At 38.1% G+C, this 17,498-nt stretch overlaps 1 protein-coding gene across 1 annotated transcript in view; it reads right to left on the minus strand.

Annotated features, from left to right (window-relative positions):
• Positions 1-17,498, minus strand: part of HCRTR2 (hypocretin receptor 2) — a 94,534-nt gene that overhangs the window by 28,244 nt on the left and 48,792 nt on the right. Inside the window, exon 2 of the mRNA XM_070419343.1 lies at positions 1,050-1,228. Coding sequence (XP_070275444.1) covers positions 1,050-1,228 — 179 coding nt within the window. The remainder of the gene's footprint in view (positions 1-1,049; positions 1,229-17,498) is intronic.

Here is a 17,498-nt window from a genome sequence, read left to right on the forward strand (position 1 = left end):
CATTTTTGTTTTTTCCAAATACTATGATCACCCTCTGGGAGACTGGATGGAGTACAAACTGAGATGGTGGAGGATGGATATGGGTATGGGGTTTGGGGACACAAAGAGAATGGCCCGCATTTTACTCACAGCCCAATTGCTAAAGGGCATCCATGTCTTTGAGTATTATGGCTGTGGCCCCTAGCTTAGGAATTTTTTTTTGTTAAAGATTTAGAGCTATCAGAATATCATTTAAAATGTACTCTCTGAAAGTATTTGTTCTTATCTTCTTGTAGGGCAATTAATCGTGGGAAAGCTGCTTTTACTACTGAACAATAAAGCAACTAATGATGATGATGGTGACGATGATGATGATGATGACTGATAGTTACTGAGAACATACTAAGTCTTTATAATATCCTCCAAAGGGTAATCACTATGCCAAGTGATTTATATAAATTTATGTAAGTAGACTAACAACAACCATAGACTATAGTTATAATTAAAATTATTATCCTTTTTAAATCAGTGAACCACAAAGAGCTTATGTATCTGGCTTGATAGCATATAGTTGGTGAATGGCAGAACAGATATTCCAGAACAGATATTCCAAACCTGGTGGTTTTATTCAGAACCTACACTAAAACCTGTTTACTGTACTGCTTTGATCACATGGTTCCTAATTTCTCTGCATGAAATGCAACCACTTATAAAAACAGATAGCTGTCTATCATTTGGACTGGGAGAATTTCAATCATTACTTTGTTCATATTCTTTATTTTATCATCAGAAAATTAGAGGCGAAAGAAGTAAAAAGTTTAAGCAGCATCTAATAATGATTTGAGGATTCTGTTACTTTATTTTAACCCAGAACTTAACTTGTTTACATAGAAAGTCTCAAGTATTTCTTTCCTTAAGTTTGCTGATTCCTTTGTTTTCCTTATCTGTCAATTCCTTGGGCAAGTATATTACTTTCTTAGCTAACTAGTCAATAGAGCACTATGACTATAATTGAAAGTAATTTTTCCGTAGCTCTGTGTTTGAACCAAAAATGTATCAAAAACAATTACCTGTAAGTAAGGAATCACTTTACAGAGGGACTTTCCAAAGAACCAGGTCTCAGTGATGTCCACAACCAGTGTGGCTGGAAGGCAGGTGATGGTCACGAGCACGTCAGCCAGAGAAAGGTTGACTATGAAGTAGTTGGTCACCGTCCTCATGTGGTGGTTCTTCCACACTGCCACACACACTAATTTGGAAAGAAAAAGGAATAGTAACTATTATGGACTGAATGCTTGTGTCCTCCCAGAATTCATATGTTTACATCCTAACCCTCAACGTCATGGTATTAGGAGGTGGGCCTTTGGGTGGTGATTACGTCATAAGCATGGAGCCCTCGGGAATGGCATTAGTGTCCTTATCTCTGACTACTTGTAAGGACTCAGCAAAAAGTCTATTGTCTGTAGATTAGGAAGTGGTCGTTCACCAGGTTCGAATGTGCCAACACTTTGATCTTGGATTTCCCAGCCTCTGGAACTGTGAGAAATAAATTTCTATATTTGTAAACCATCCAGATGATGGTATTCTGTTATAGTAGCCCAGAGAGAATAAGACAGTAAACTAAACAAAGAAACAAAATAGATACTCATGAGGAAACACTGTCAAGCTAATTAATATTCTTATAAAGTCCACAAATAAATATTGCAAAGGAAAGATAATTTAAGGTTGTGCTGAATTTCATTGAATTCATCAATCTGTGTGAATGCTGAATATATACTTAAAATCAATTCACTTGCCTTGCAAGACAATTCTCAGTGGATCAAAGAGCTGTGTAACTTTTACTTCATGTTGAATTATGATTCCCAGAAGTTATAGAACAACCTTTGACTTTTTTTTTGATGTTCCCTCAGTGCTCAACATGTAGTAGATATTCAAGGAATATTTACTGAATTGAGTTGAATTAGGAGCTAGCTATTTCCAGTGAACTGCAGTGTTTGCCTCATCCGTGATGTTTACCCTTATCTGATCTCAAATGCTGTGTCTGGAACTTCAATAAAGAGGCTTCAAAGACAAAAGTCAACAATTATTTAGCTCCTGTTATTGCCAAACACTGAGTGAGATGGTTTTATGCTGAGGTCATTGAATTTGGATAACAATCCCAAAGAGAGGACATCATGACCAACATGAGGTAATTGAGACACAGGGAATTCGTGGAACTTGTCTAAGGACAAATGGCGCATAAAGCAGAAGAACTGGAATGAAACACCAAGCGAAGAGCTGACCTTTCACCACACTGGTCACCTTCTTTGGGGAAAATGAAGAAGTTATAACAAAGCCCGTATAAATTCTAGAAATGCAATCCTTCTTTCTATTACTCTTCATGGCCTCTAAACATCACCTTAACTCAAACATACTTTTCAGGCTTTCACAGCTGAGCCTGCCTCATTGCCTTTCAGTGTACACTTATGTTTAAGAGCTGCGCTATCTCACTGACTTGCTCTTTATGGAAGGAATAGCCAGTCCTTGATCCTCTGCCCTCCCTCTGTCTGTATATCCAACAGTTACATAATCACCGACTTCAGAATTATATAGTTGCAAGCACTGCTACCACATTTATTGATGGTTTGTTTCACGGAAAGTAACTGTGAATTTGTCTGGGGTATCATTAACCTGCCAGAACTGTCTCCGATGCACCCAAATGATGCAGTGATTAGTAACCTTATATAGTGAAGAAACAAAAGCACATTTTGTTAAATTTAAGGCACTGAGTGATGATTTCTTTTTGACAATTATGTATCATTTATTAAGTGTGTCATATACTGAAAAATGCTTTCACTAGTTCCGGAAGCTGAAATTACCCTTCAGTCACCAACAGATGCTAATTTAATAGGGTTACTTTTCCCAGGGTTTAATTTTGCAAAAAACTTCACATCTTTATCTAACTCCGTTACCCTAGGACCCACAAACTCAGGTGAACTTCATTAAGGTGAACTGTAGTTTTTTATTATCTGAAAATGATGCTGCAGAATTATTTGTTTCTCAGAAACACTTGAATCTCTCTCTCTCTCTCTCTCTCTCTCTCTCTCTCCCTTCCTCTCTCTCTCTCTCTCTTGCACTCCTAGCATGGACTAACACATTAGCAAGCCTTGTCATAAGGAAATTGTCAAAAGCATCATGCCACTGATACTTGGTTAATAAATGGTCCAAGTGGTACAATTTTAAATCGACCAAAAAAACAAAACAAAACCCAAACCCCACAATATTTTAAAAGAAAGCAGTTCTAGTTCTCTCTTTTTTATTTTTTTATTGTTTAAAGTATTAAATATGTCTCCTTTTCCCCGATTGACCCCCCCCCTCCCAGTTCTCTTAATTCTCCATATTTTGCAGGAGAGAAATAGCAGTGATGGAAAGAAAGTGTTAATGCATTCTGTTTAACCAATATAAAAGCAAGCGTTTTTTTTTTTTTCCCAACCAACACTTTTATATTACTTTCTATTGCCATGCACTCTTCTAAGCAGTTTAAGTTACTAACTAGTTTAAACCTCATAAAAACACTATGAAGTGATGACTATTAATATTCATATTTAACTGAGGCTAGAGAACTTATGAAACCTACCTAAGGACATCTAGCTATAAGTGCTAGAGATTAGGTTTAACTCGTACCTGCCATGTTATGCCATTATATGATGCCCTCTATTGAAGCAGAAGATGAAAAAGAAGTGGCCAACATCTATTTGACAAGACTTCAACAGAGACCATTCAATATAACTTGCCATTTGATGCATAAGTCACCTCAGTTATCTGCCTGATCTATCCGGCTTGAACATTTTTAATAGTGGGAAACTGGTTTTTTTTTCTATGTCATAACTTTACTAGTTTCCTAGGGCTGCCATCACAGAGTACAATAAATGGGGTCTCTTAAAACAACAGAAGTGTATTGTCTCACAGCTCTGGAGGCTAGAAACCCAAAATCAAGGAGTCAACCGGGCATGCTCCCTCTGAAACCTGCAGAGAAATGCTTGGACTGTCTCCTAGCCTCTGGTTGTTTGCTGGCAAGCTTTGGCATTGCTCAGCATGCAGCTGCATAACCCCGATCTCTACCCTCACCATCACATGGCATTCTTCTGTGTCTCCACCTTCACACGGCTGTCTTCTTAACAGGACACCAGTCCTATTGGATTAGGGACCCACTCCACTCCAGTAGGATTTCATCTGAACTAATTTCATCTGCAGTGACTCTATTTCCAAACAGGGGGCCACTGCTCTAGAGTAAGTTTGCAACTCATCAGGTCAGGGCCACTGCCCTGCTGAGCTAGGAGAACAGAGCACCAAGCCTCAGAGAATTACTCCTAAACCTTAAAACTAATGAGTACATTTACCCATTTCTCTGCCTTAAAGGGAGAGAAAAGCCCACTAGCTGAAGAAAGCATTTATATTCTTCACTCCTCTTTGAGTAAACTCTGACAGCTGACATAATGTAGTTGAATGGCAATTATTCTCTTGGCTCACAGCTCTCCATACACTACATTCTGATGAGCTTTGGTAGGTCCCAAGACATGAACTTGGCATTGCTTTTAAAACCAGTTTTCTGAATGATCATGATCCATCAATATTCCAGTCCATTTGTAGTGAGTTTGAACTGGAAAGGCTGCCCTCATTAACCACGAACAAAAGAGGAATAGTTGAGAACACAGGGATGAAAGGCCATTGTTGAAGGCAAGAATGCAGTCAATGACACTCCAGCTCTAGCACAGACTTTATTACAGTAGAGATTTTTTGAGATGCAGAGGTGCCAAGAAGATAAAAATCTGTTTATTCCCCCCTCTCTTGCCCTTCTGTAAGGTTACCTTCTCTCCTTCTGTAAGAATCTGATTGTATATATATATCACCCATCTTTTCTCCACAGACTAACAGAGGGAAAGGTGGCTCAAGATGTATGGGAGCATCTGCAGCTTGTGATGCAAAGAGGGATTTAAAAAATAATATAACCTTAATCATTGTATGGGTCAAAGGTTTAATTGACTTGCAAATAGTAAAAGGAAATATTAGTTTAAAAACACCGTTGCCATTTTATTCTACGCTTATAACAAACTGTTTCCTTGTAGTTTAATATCTATCAGACCCAGATATGGAAAATGTTTCTCTCTCAAATTGACGTCTGTACTTGGAAAAATTTAAACTCACACTATGTAAGGTGACATACTGTCAATCTGTTGGTGATATGACAATTAAAAACATGTAAACTTCAGAGGTGAGATTGCAACTCTTATTAAACATACACATATGTCTTGAAATGTCAAATAATAATCGATTTTGTGATATCAAGAGGTAATTAAGCATGGTATAGTGTGTGTTACTGAGCATCTTGGAAAGATCTGTATTAAGTATATCAATTTTATTTTAAGCATTTTCAAATTTATTTAATATTGTAACATTAAAACAAGGTTTAGATGTTATACTAAGTGAAATAAGCCAGACACAAAAGGGTAATGATTGTTTAGTTCTACTTATGTTATGCACTGAGTCAAATTCATTACTATAGAAAGAAGAACGGTGGTTGCCAGGGGGCTGGGAGGAAGAGGGGTTAAGGTATTATTGTTTAAGGTGACCAAAGGTTCAGTTTTACAAGATGAAAAAAGTTCTGGAAATGTATAGTGGGGATGGTTGTCCAACAATTTGAATGTACTTAGTATCGTGGAACTGTACAATTAGAAATAGTGAAAGTAGCAAATTTTCAGTTATGTATAATTTATCAAAATTTAAAAATCAACTTCAATTAAAAAGGATGCTATAAAATTGAAAAGAAAATTTTGAACTATAATGATGTCTCTCATTAATGTTAAACACAGAATGGAAATGCCAAAGAGCAATCTTAATTACTCATTTTATGAATTTTTAAAATTCACAAACAGCTAAAAGAGTTAATGAAAACACAATGTTTCAAAAATACTGTAGTTCCACAATATTAATGGCAGTGTTAAAAAAGTAACTGCAAAAAAAGTAACTGCATGATTTTTATATATAATTTTAATTATTTGTAGGTTATGATATAATTTAGATATGCTAATAAAAGATTGTCCAGTTTCTCAGGTTTTTAAAACTTAACCTATAAATACATGCATGTAGATATGTAAGATAAGTCCTTGATTGTTATTTGTTATATTACATACATATAAAATGATAAATAAACCTGTCAGGAAATATCTTTAGAAAAATACTGTAGTTCCACACTTTGCCACACCGTGTCAGTGAAAGCCTTTGAAACTGCTTACTTTGTCACTTCAGGGATGAGTTCTAAACAGCAAGTAAATTGCAATATTCTTTATAATGAGGAAATGAATATATTTTTTCCAAGTGAGATTTTTTTAGACCAAAAATAAATTTTTACAAAGGATAAAATGGGCACCATCTTCTCAAGTAAATACAAATGAATGAGGTAAGGTGAAATAAAACAGTTTTCCTTACTGAAAAATAACAAATAAAGCAATTGAATACACATGGAAAATAGCCTAAACTTAACTCCCATAAGAAAGCAGGAGACAAAAAGTCATCCAGAAACAATACAGAATGTAGACTTTAGAAACAAGGCAGTTGACTCGGAGTCCTACAAAGGTATTACAAACTCTGCATGAAATCCTAAGATCCACCCCTCGGCCCCTCCCGCCTTTCTCACTCTCTTTGCACCCCACACTGTGGCATTGGCCCTCCTTCCTAATTTTAGTATTGTGTCCTTCTCTTCCTGGGCCAATATGCCTTTCTCCACCTCCACACCTTGGCAAGGCTATCTATAAATCTCTCTGTCTGCACTCAGAAGAACAGCAGGCAAATGTGCCACTTCTCTTTTTTTGTTTGTTTTCCAAAGTCTGACAGATGGGCAACTGCCAAGAATCACATCTGTAGAGTGAAATATGCCACCCAAAAGGTTATCTAATAGCAACAGAAAGCAAACTTTTGGAAAAGTGATTATAAATGCATACACAACAATATGTCTAAAATGCACTTCAGTTTTTGTTTCCCCGAGAAAATATGAAAGTCTATAATTTGACAAATATGTTTTCATCGGCACCTGCTCATTATGTTAATGTGGGTGGGAAATCGCATGGAGCCTAGCTGATGTCACTGTGGTGTTGATATCAGCGAGGCAGTGTGGGGAATAATTAAGACACCACAATTAACAATTCATCTGGAAAGGGATTTAGGAAAACAGTCTCTTCACACACACAGATGGGCAGGGAGACACTGTGCATAGAAGAATGTTATAAAACGGAAACACAGAGGAGATAATTTATGGAAATCAAATCCAAAAAAATTTTTTTCAGAGAGGAAAAACACAGTGGGGAAAGCGGAAAACTAGGGGTGACTCTTCACCTGTCTGTGAGTGGCATGATTCCTCCCAGGGAGGGGCTCAACCTCCTTGGTACTGAGGCTTCTGTACAGGAAGGAGCTGTCAAAGACCAAAACGGTGCTGTTATTAATAGGTATTCCTAGTTAAGGCGGGTCTGCGGAGAAGTTTAGGGGAGTGCAAGGCCCCGGGGTCTTAGAATCTGCAGTTCTATTGATGGCTCCATCTAGTAGCTGTAATGTCATTGCAGTAAGATTTATTTACAGAGGAATTTCCTGATTCCCTTGTCTTTTATTCTTTACAGGTAAGTCACTACAAGTACTTGTCCCCAGTGCAGCCTCTCAGAGCTGCATCTAGGTCTCTCCCCGTCCTCAGAGCTGCTCAGAGACATATGGTCAGTCCTCATCCTTGGCCCCTTTGTACCAATTAACAAAATGCAGCCTATCTTATGACATTTGACTTCGGTTTTTCTTCCTGTTGGATGGTTGCCTGCACGCATACCGACCTGGGCTGGGGATCAAACCTCCAACCGTGGTACGTGCCCTTGACTGGGAATCGAACCTGTGACACTTTGGTGTGTGGGGCCCACATTCTAACCACTGAGCAACACTGGTCAGGACACAATGTACTTATTTTTGTTCTTCCATAAGGAAATGCATTACCTCTCTCACCTCTTACCTTTTTTCTTCTATGCACTCTTTTCTCTATTATTTACTCTCACAACTTCAATTCTTATCTCTAGGAGACTAATTTCCAAAATGGTAAGTCTGTTTTGTGTTCTCTCTTCCTCTCCATATCAAAATTTATAACTACATATTTTTTTTAACCTTCTAGAGGTTCAATCTTTATTTCATATTCAACTCATGAATCATGAAATGTATTTATACCATGTTAACCCACTTGGGCATTGTCCTGCAGGTTATGAAGAATCACTGAAGGCTTTTAAGCAAGGAAGTTACAAGATCCTAATTTTATTTTTCAAAGATGACTTATGGGGAATGTGAATATTATACATACACTTGAACTGGAAACAGGGGGGTCAATTTTTAGAGTGTTTTATAATTCCAAGGAAACAAGGTGCTGACAAAAGAAAGGCGGAAAATGAATGAATTCAAGAAATAATAATGAGGTTGCAATATGAGGCCTCAGTGAGGAATTACATGTGAGGGTAAGGGGACATGAAGAACCGAGGCTGGTTACCAGGTATATTGCTTGGCATTTGGGGAGAAGATCATGTTGCTTCCTGACCTATGGAGCAAAGGAGAATGAGGTGGCTTCCTTTGTAAAAAGGTAGAAGACGAGGAATTCCATTTTGTATACATGAGTTTGAAACACTTGTGAGTTATCCTACTGTCAGTATCAATTTGGCATTTGGATTAATGGATCTATATTTAGGAGATACATTTCGGATATAGATAAATATTGGGGGTTCATCAGAATAAAGATAGTAATTAAAGCCAGTTTAGTAGATAAGAGTAGAGTTTCAGTAAGAAGAGAAAAATTCATATTTATAGAACTCTGCAATTTCAGTCACACATATTCTTAGTTGGCAAATATTCAAGAAGGGCTAATTTTTCCCTGAAGTCCTAAATATTATAGTACTGAAGGGTACATTGGTTTTATTATTACAAAGTGTTAGCATTTCTTGCAATGGCAAATAACCTTGCTGCAGAGCAAACCTCCCACCTAAAACAACCAGAAGTGCCACACATCTCTTCAGGGCATTGGAAAGCTGCCAAGGCAGTGAGGACTTGAGGGTCAATATCCTGGGGAAATGGACAACCAGCACCCCTTCTCTTCTCAAAGCTGTTGGCAATTTGCAAGCACCAGCTAAGGACCGAGAAGAAAAAGCAACAGGAACGTAGTAGCTGAGTTGGAACTTGAGTAGTCTTGCTGAACAGAGGTAACACTGGAGATAAGTCAGCAACCTTGGCCTTCTGCTAACTCTAGTAGGAATAAACCTGAAGGAGACAAGGTCTCCTAAAGAATGAAACCTGGCTTCGAATGCCTTCATTTACTGACTGGATTGAGGTTTTTCTGCCCCAAAACTATCTGCCAAAGCAAAGGCAAATTCTATGGAAAAAGATAACTATCAAGACCATGAAATGATTTCTACAAGTTTTCATGCAAAATGTCACTCATTTAATAAAAAATCATCAGGCATACAAGATGGCAATATACATGACAAAAAGTCTATATAAAAAAAGAAGAAGAAAGCTTTCTGAATTTTTTTAAATAATTAGACTAAGTTCAAGTATTTGCATAATATTATGTAAAATATTAATAAGAATTGAAAAAATGTTCAAAGGGAAATTGTAGAACTTAAAATTATTTCAACTAGAAACACGGCAGACAGATTTAACAGCGATAAAGCCACCTAATAAAACTAACCAATCAAAAATATTTAAAATAAAAATATATGCCACAGAGTGAGAGAAGATAGTTCCAATGTATTTATTTTAAAAAGGTCAATTTGCATAATTGTCTCTTGTAGTTAATGGGCTTTATTGTTGTTGCTACTGTTCTTGTTTCTTTTAATATACTTTTTATTGAAGTATCACATGTAGAAAAGTATAAAAACCATAAATATATCACTAGACAAATTATACAGACACTTGTTTGAAGACCAAGAAATAAAATATTATTAGATTACTCACCATTATGTTTGTGAGATCATCCATGTTGTATGTGTAGATACTATAATTTTCATTGCTGTACATTATTTTGATATAGATTAGATTACCATTTATCTACTATTGATGGACATTTTGGTTGGTTCTAATTCAGGGCTGTTGTAAGCAAGGCTGTTATTAACATTCTTCTATATGTCTTTGACAGATATACTAGTATGTGTAGGTCTCTGTTAGTTGTATATCTTAGACTGAAATTGCTATCATAGACTGTATATATGACCACCATCTACACTAATAAAAGAGAAACATGGTAATTAGCGTATGACCGCTACCCTTTTCATTGGCTAATCAATGAGTATATGCAAATTAACTGTCAGCCAAGATGGCAGCAGGCAGCCAGGCAGCTGAGAACAGGATGCTTGGTTGCCCCAGCGATAGAGGAAACCAAGGTTCCCGCCTGCAGCTGCAGGGCTCTGAGCTCCTGAAGCAACAGCTCCAAAAGATACAATGTTTCAATTATAGAAGCTAAAAGATGGCGGTTAATCTGCATACTCAGGCTCCAAGTGGTAGAGCGAAGCCAAACAGCCCTGAAGCCCCAGAGCAGAGAGGCCTCCCGGCCCCGGGATCAGCGGAGCCGAGAGGCCTCCAGGCTCCGGGATCAGCGGAGCCGAGAGGCCTCCCAGCCGCCTGGATCAGCGGAGCCGAGAGGCCTCCTGGCCTGGGATCAGCAGAGCCTGATGGAAGCCCTGTGTGTTTATGCACCCTGGGGGTTCAGAGGTCCTGTCCTAGGCAGAGGCCAATGGCGAAATTTTCGACTCTGAGAAGCAGCCTACAGGCTGGAAGGCGGCTCCTCTGACCTCAGTGCTGGAGAAGACCATTAAGCAGAAAACTAAAGAAACCGATTTTACATCATTTCCCAGGTGTAGAACAGTTGGCATGTAAGCCCCTGACCAGTGCCCAGCCTTTCGTCTGTCAGTCTATCTCACTCTTAGGTACCATGTTCTTTGTTCTGTCTTAACTGCAACTCATTTTTAAACTAGATTGCTTTTAAAAGAAAACTAAATAAAGTTTCCCTTAAGTTATTTAGGTGGTGCTGGGGCTGCTGGGGGCCTGATAGAAGACACAAACATGCAACGGGGGGGCCTGTACCCAGCAGCCCCAAGGCCTGCCACCTTGGTGCCGGGGCTGCCGGGGGTATCAGAGACACAAACCCGCAGGCCCGGCACCTAGCAGACCCAAGGCCTTCGTGGCAGCACTAAGGAGCAGCAAGCCAAGCGGTAGGAAGCAGCAAGCATGTGGGCAGTAACAAGGGAGGGGTCCCGGACTGCAAGAGGGCACATGCTGGGCTAAGGGACCCCCCAACCATCCCCAGTGCACGAATTTCATGCACCGGGCCTCTAGTTATGATATAATTGCCAAAGAGTTCCAATACACTGTTGCAGTGCCAGTTTGTACTCTCATAAACAAAGGTGAGTGTCTCTGTCACTCTATATGTTGGCCAACACTGGTCTCTTTTCATGTTAGATTCAAGTTTAACATTCTTATTTTTATTGGCTACTTAGAAATGGAAGAGCCTGTTACTCTCCAGGGCTTTGTTATTTTAAAGAATTCTTATTCAAATTTTTATAGGACAATTTGATGGCTACTATAGATACAATTTATTTTAAAATTAACATGATGGTTCCTTGATTTAAATCTGGACTTGTTTTAAAACTTGGTATTAAATCTGGACTTGTTTTAAACTTGGTATCCCTCAAATTGTTCTAGCCATTTCTCTCCCCTCTTCCTATAGTACTTTGTCAACTTTTATTTTTTCACCATCTAATATAGTTTATTTTTCCTAAAATTGTGTCATCTTAAAGAACCTATATTTTACTTTTTATTTTCTAAAGGCAGGGCCTCTATTCTGAATATAGTAAGTGTCCAATAAATGGTTACTGAGTGATTTCTTGATTGCATAAAATTTGCATAATTCAGATTTTGTTTTTTACATTAGAGAATTATCCTGATTATTTAATCTTGGAGAGAAAAAAAGAATTCAATATATGTAAATCAGAGTACTTCCTTCCACTGTAGTACTTCATGTCATTCTGCTCACACACATCCCTAATAGAGTTAGTGTCTGAGAGTGTCTTGAATGAAGACTGAAAACAACCGAATGACCTTTTAGATAATAGAATGGACCACATTAAATGTGTTTGCACCTCAGTTAAAGACTGAAGGAAAACCTTTCTGCTAGGGCATAGGTACCTTATAATTAGGAAAACTCCAATCTCTGCTACAAACCATATTGCTTTCTATTTTATAGCAATTTACATTTAACTAGAGGCCTGGTGCATGAATTTGTGCACAGGTGGAGTCCGGCCACCTGCCCAGATGGGGGAGAGGGGGGTGGGGGGACACGGGAGGTTGGCTGGCTGGCCCCACCCCCGATTTGAATTTGGGGGGTCTATTGAGGGGCAATCAGGGTGGGCCAGCCTGGGGGGGAAGGACTACAGGAGGTTGGAGGGTCAATCGGGGCCCTGATCAGGCCAGTTGGCCACCACAGTGCATGTCATAGTGACTGGTAGCTCTGGTCACTTGGCTTTTATATATATAGATGAACATAAGTGAATCTGCTACATGCTTAACTTTACTAAAAAATGTTAAATCATATTTCACTTATTAACTCCAACCTTAGTTACAATAACTGAATAAGTGGAAGGAAAGACTATTTATATCTTCTCCCACTATTACTAATTTTAGACTTGTCCAGGGCTATGACTCAAATAAATTTTGATAATACTGTATAATAATCCTTTATTTAAAAAGTATCTAATTAATTTCTAAAAATGCACCTTTGTCTATAAAATATATCTCACTTTTCTTAGATCAAAAAACATTAAATTCTTTAACTCACTGCTAAAAGTATGGAATGGTATAAAATATTGTTTCCTGAAAGGAATTTAAAAGAAAGCCTGGTTCTTAAATGATCAAACTATTTGTATTATAAATTTCTCTTCAAACAAAAATACATTTTATGGAGGTAAAAATCATATATTTTGGAGTTTAAAAACCTAACTAAAATTCCAGCTTCACTATCCTTTAACCTTGGGAAAGTTACTTAACCTCTCTGTGCTTCAGATTTGACATGTATCAGGTTGAGATACCTGTCTGTACCTGTCTCCTAGAACTGTCTTCATGAACATAATAGTACTTGGTATAGAGCTTACAACATAAATCAGCTAAAAAAAATTAAACTTTTAACAGAGTAAAACTTAATAAAATTCTCTGTCATCCAACAACAAAACTATAATACTGGCTATTTTAAAAATTTCACTGAAGATTCTGATCTTTATTCCATACTTACAATTTGACTCGCAATCAGTGATGGATAAACATATCATAATTTTTGAGCTCCCCTTGAGTAAGGTAAGATAACATCCTTTTGGACAGCATGTCAGAGAAAGTGAGATTTTTAAAATTTCAACTCAAGGCAAGGAGAGAAAACAAAAAAATGAACGTCCACCTGGCTCTTCTGTGCAACAAGAGCAATGGCATAAATGGCTGCAGCTGTTCAAAATCCACACCCCACGGCTTCAGTGAGAACTCCCAAGGAAATAGGCATTGCGCAGTGCATTTTAATAAGCGAATATGTAAAGATTGTATTAATTAATTGCCCAGTGGACTAAGTAATATTCATACCCCAGTGAATGGGTATGAAAGTGAATTGCATGCAAATGAATGTAAATAGCTGCACATGGACAAAGAGGGGATGTTTTTTGAAGCAACTATTAGTATTGTTAAGCTTTTAATTATATGCTGAGGCCAAATGTTTCTGTTAGAATAGATCTTGGAAATAAAAAAAGGACATAATTTGATATACCAAATTGTGTTCAGGAAAATGGGCTAGGATGCATCTGTTCTGGGGAAGATGTTGGACAATTAACAGAGATGAAGAAATTAATCACAGCAGGAGGGGCAGGGTGGAGGTGAGAAGATTATGAGTTTCATTGTAGACTTTTAAATTTGATGTGCCTAAGCAACTTATATCAGGAAATATTCTGTGGTGTACTGAAATGTAGAGCAACAACAAAATGTATGATTAAAGATAGATACGTGCCTAGAATGATGGAGCATTTATTAAAGGGATGGCTTGTCAATATAGACTATGTTGGCTTGTTTTTAGGTTGGCATTTCACCAGCTAATAATTTTGCAAGCCTTGACAATTTTTCCCTTTAATAGCCAAGTTCCTTGCTTTTCCTTTCATATTTTTTGGTTAAATAATATTTATTAATAACTGAGCCTGCCATACTAGAGTCATACATTTCTACTTTGAAATTATACAAAATAGACAATTGTTGTTTTTTACAAATTTTTGCTTCCTTTCCTTAAAAAAATGCAAATATCATAGTTTAAATTAGAAATCAACAACCCTGGCACTTTTAGTTGTTAAAGTGGGTGTTCCTTTTCATTCTGTTTTCCATTATAACACAAAATATGATCTATTGTATAATGTTATATAGATATTTCATTTTGGTTCTCTTCTTAAAAGAGAGTATTTGCTCCATGCATGTCTAACTTTGCTCCAGCAACTTAAAAATTAATAAAAATGAATATTAAAATTTTTACTGGTCAAAGATTAAGAAATACCCCTAATAGAATATCCAAGTCCATGTCTAGTATTAATAAACTGGAGGCCCGGTGCACAGCCTGGCCTGCACCCTCTCTCAATCTGTAACCCCTCGGGGGATGTTGGACTGCTGGTTTCGGTCTGATCCCCTCAGGCCAGGCTGAGGGACCCCACCGGTGCACAAATCCATACACACGCCGGTTTCAGCCCAATCCCCGCAGACCAGGCTAAGGGACCCCACTGGTGCATGAATCCATGCACTGGGCCTCTAGTATGCATATAAGATCTTTGGTTAATCTATTTCTGCCCTACTCCATCCCCCTTTCCCTCTGAGATTCATCAGTCTGTTCCATGTTTCCATGCCTATGCATTGAGTGTCTGCCCCCTGGTCGTCAGTGCACATCATAGCTACTGGTCAAAGGGTAGAATAGTTGAACGGTCAGTTAGGCTTTTATATATATACTAGAGGCCCAGTGCATGAAATTCATGTGTGGGGGGGTCCTGCACCCTTTCCAATCTGGGACCCCTCGGGGGATGTCTGACTGCTGGTTTAGGCCCCATCCCGCTAAACCAGCAGTCGGACATCCTTATTGCAATCCAGGAATGCTGGCTCCTAACCACTTGCCTGCCTACCAGCTTGATTGCTGTCCAACCGCTCCCCTGCTGGCCTGATGGCCCCCAACTACCCTCCCCTGCTGGCCTCATGGCCCCCAACTGCCCTCCCCTGCTGGCCTGATTGCCCCTAACTGCCTCTGCCTCGGCCCCCACCACCATGGCTTTATCTGGAAGGAAGTCAGATGGTAGGAAGATGTCTGATCTCTTGGTCTAATTAGCATATTACCCTTTTATTAGTATAGATATAGATAAGAAATTGTATCTATAAACTTTATGCACTTTTGCTTAGATACTGAAATGTGTGTATAATTAGGATATTGATTGGAATATGATTTTGAGGGGGAAAAAAGTATCTTTTTCTTGGAGCTTACTCATACTACATCTCTGAATGACACCTTAGTCTGAGAGTGATATGAGAAAGAGCCCTAGAACATAAAGGTTATGGGAAGCAGCAATTAGCTGGGCTAATTATGGAAAACATTAAATTACCTAATTTTTCTCACTGAGTCACAGCTCTCAATAAGGAATTTTATACAGAGATGAAGTAAATTCTCTGTCACTCCAGACATATATGCAGAATTTAGAGAAAAGGGTGAATGGGTGGTTCTGAAGACAGGAAAGTACTACACATGTTTCAACATATGAGTGTTCATTTTGTGTGAAACAAAAAACTATATACAGTGGTTTGGATTTTAAAAATCTGCTTTCAAGTATCCATGTATCCATTCATACAAAGTTGGAATTTATATAGTAACTAAAATATGCTATTATGCTATGCATCACCATGCTAGGTGATGGTGAAAAATGTGCTGATGCTATCTTTTCAATAATTCTGCCTCCACATCATTGCATATATATTCAGAAAAAAATAATGTCTTTTCTATAACTCATTATTCTGTTAATTCATATCATACATTTTAAAATTTACTTTCATTCATTTAAATGAATTTCATTTAAATTCATGCACAAATTCAACTTTTCTTTAATTCATATTATACATTTTGAAGAAATTCTCGAAGTTTCTGGATTAGGGAATAACTGTTATTGGTCTATGAACTATATATTTTGAGTAAGGTGGCTCTAAACCCTGTTATCTCAAGCACTTTCTTGTTGCTTTGTTAGTATTACTAGAGATATTAGTGTAAATAGCACCCATAAAAACAAACCATTATTAAATTTATGGTCACTGGTCAAATAATTGTAGTTTATTATATCTAGACTAGAGGTACACAAAATTCATGCATGGGTAGGGTCCCTAGGCCTGGCCTGCAATCAGAGCTGATTTTCCCTGGCTGCCGGCAGCTGGCCCCGTCCCCTGCTACCACTGCTGCAGGTCACCCTTTGTGTGTGGGATGACTGGCAGGGCGATCAGGGCCTTGGCTCCACCCATATCAGCCATCAACCACCCCTGGTTCCTGGTTCCCCATTGGGCTATCAGAGCCTGCCGGCTGGGGGGAAGGACTGAGTGGTTGGCCAGCAGGTCCCAATTAGGTGATCAGGGCCTGTGGGCTGGGGGCAGCTCCTGCGTTGAGCATCTGCCCCCTGGTGGTCAGTGTGTGTCATAGCCAACCAGTCGTTCTGCTGTCTGGTTGATTTGCATATTACACTTTTATATAGAGAGATATATACTACAGAATTTATAAAGGAAATGGAAGCCCTTAGAAATGTTTCAGTTGTTATGATATTAAAGAAAGTCATTTTAGAAAAAAGATAAAAACATTGAATTAAACAATCTACAAAGATTTAAGAATACAAATAAACTTATTGTTTTAGAAAGTTGCTTCCACTTGATGCAGCAAGTTGAATGAGACCTCAACAGACATATGAAATATAGACGAGATTTCAGGAGCTAGCTGTTTGATTGCTGCAAACAATTGAGACCTGTTATTGGGAAAAATTTTTGGTTCACTTAGAATGTCTATCAACAGTACAACTAGTAGTTTCTTAAAGAAATCATGTGGCTCCAATGAGAAAAAAATGAATACTATGGCCCTGACTTCTCAATAGTTACAGGCTGTAAGATACAGAAAGTCTTATATTTCAATCTACATTTCAAGTTAAAGATGCTATGAAACAGTGTCATAAACTGAATTCATGTGCTCAGGGTGTCCAAATCCTACAATGTCACATATCAAACTTTTGCATTTTGATTTTGCTTACTAAACTTTCTTCTTCCCAAATTGGAAGCTAACATTATTTGTTCTCCAGGTTTTAACTTCCTTTTTTAAATTTCTACATACAAGTTGCAAACCTTTTTCTTCCCATTCTGGTTGACTTATTTTCCCCTGGCCCTATCATTATTCATGTTATGATATA

Source organism: Myotis yumanensis, unplaced genomic scaffold (genome assembly GCF_028538775.1).
Source record: "Myotis yumanensis isolate MYYU_CA2020_CCGP unplaced genomic scaffold, mMyoYum1.0.hap1 SCAF_6, whole genome shotgun sequence".
In the NCBI taxonomy this organism is placed as follows: Eukaryota; Metazoa; Chordata; class Mammalia; order Chiroptera; family Vespertilionidae; genus Myotis; species Myotis yumanensis.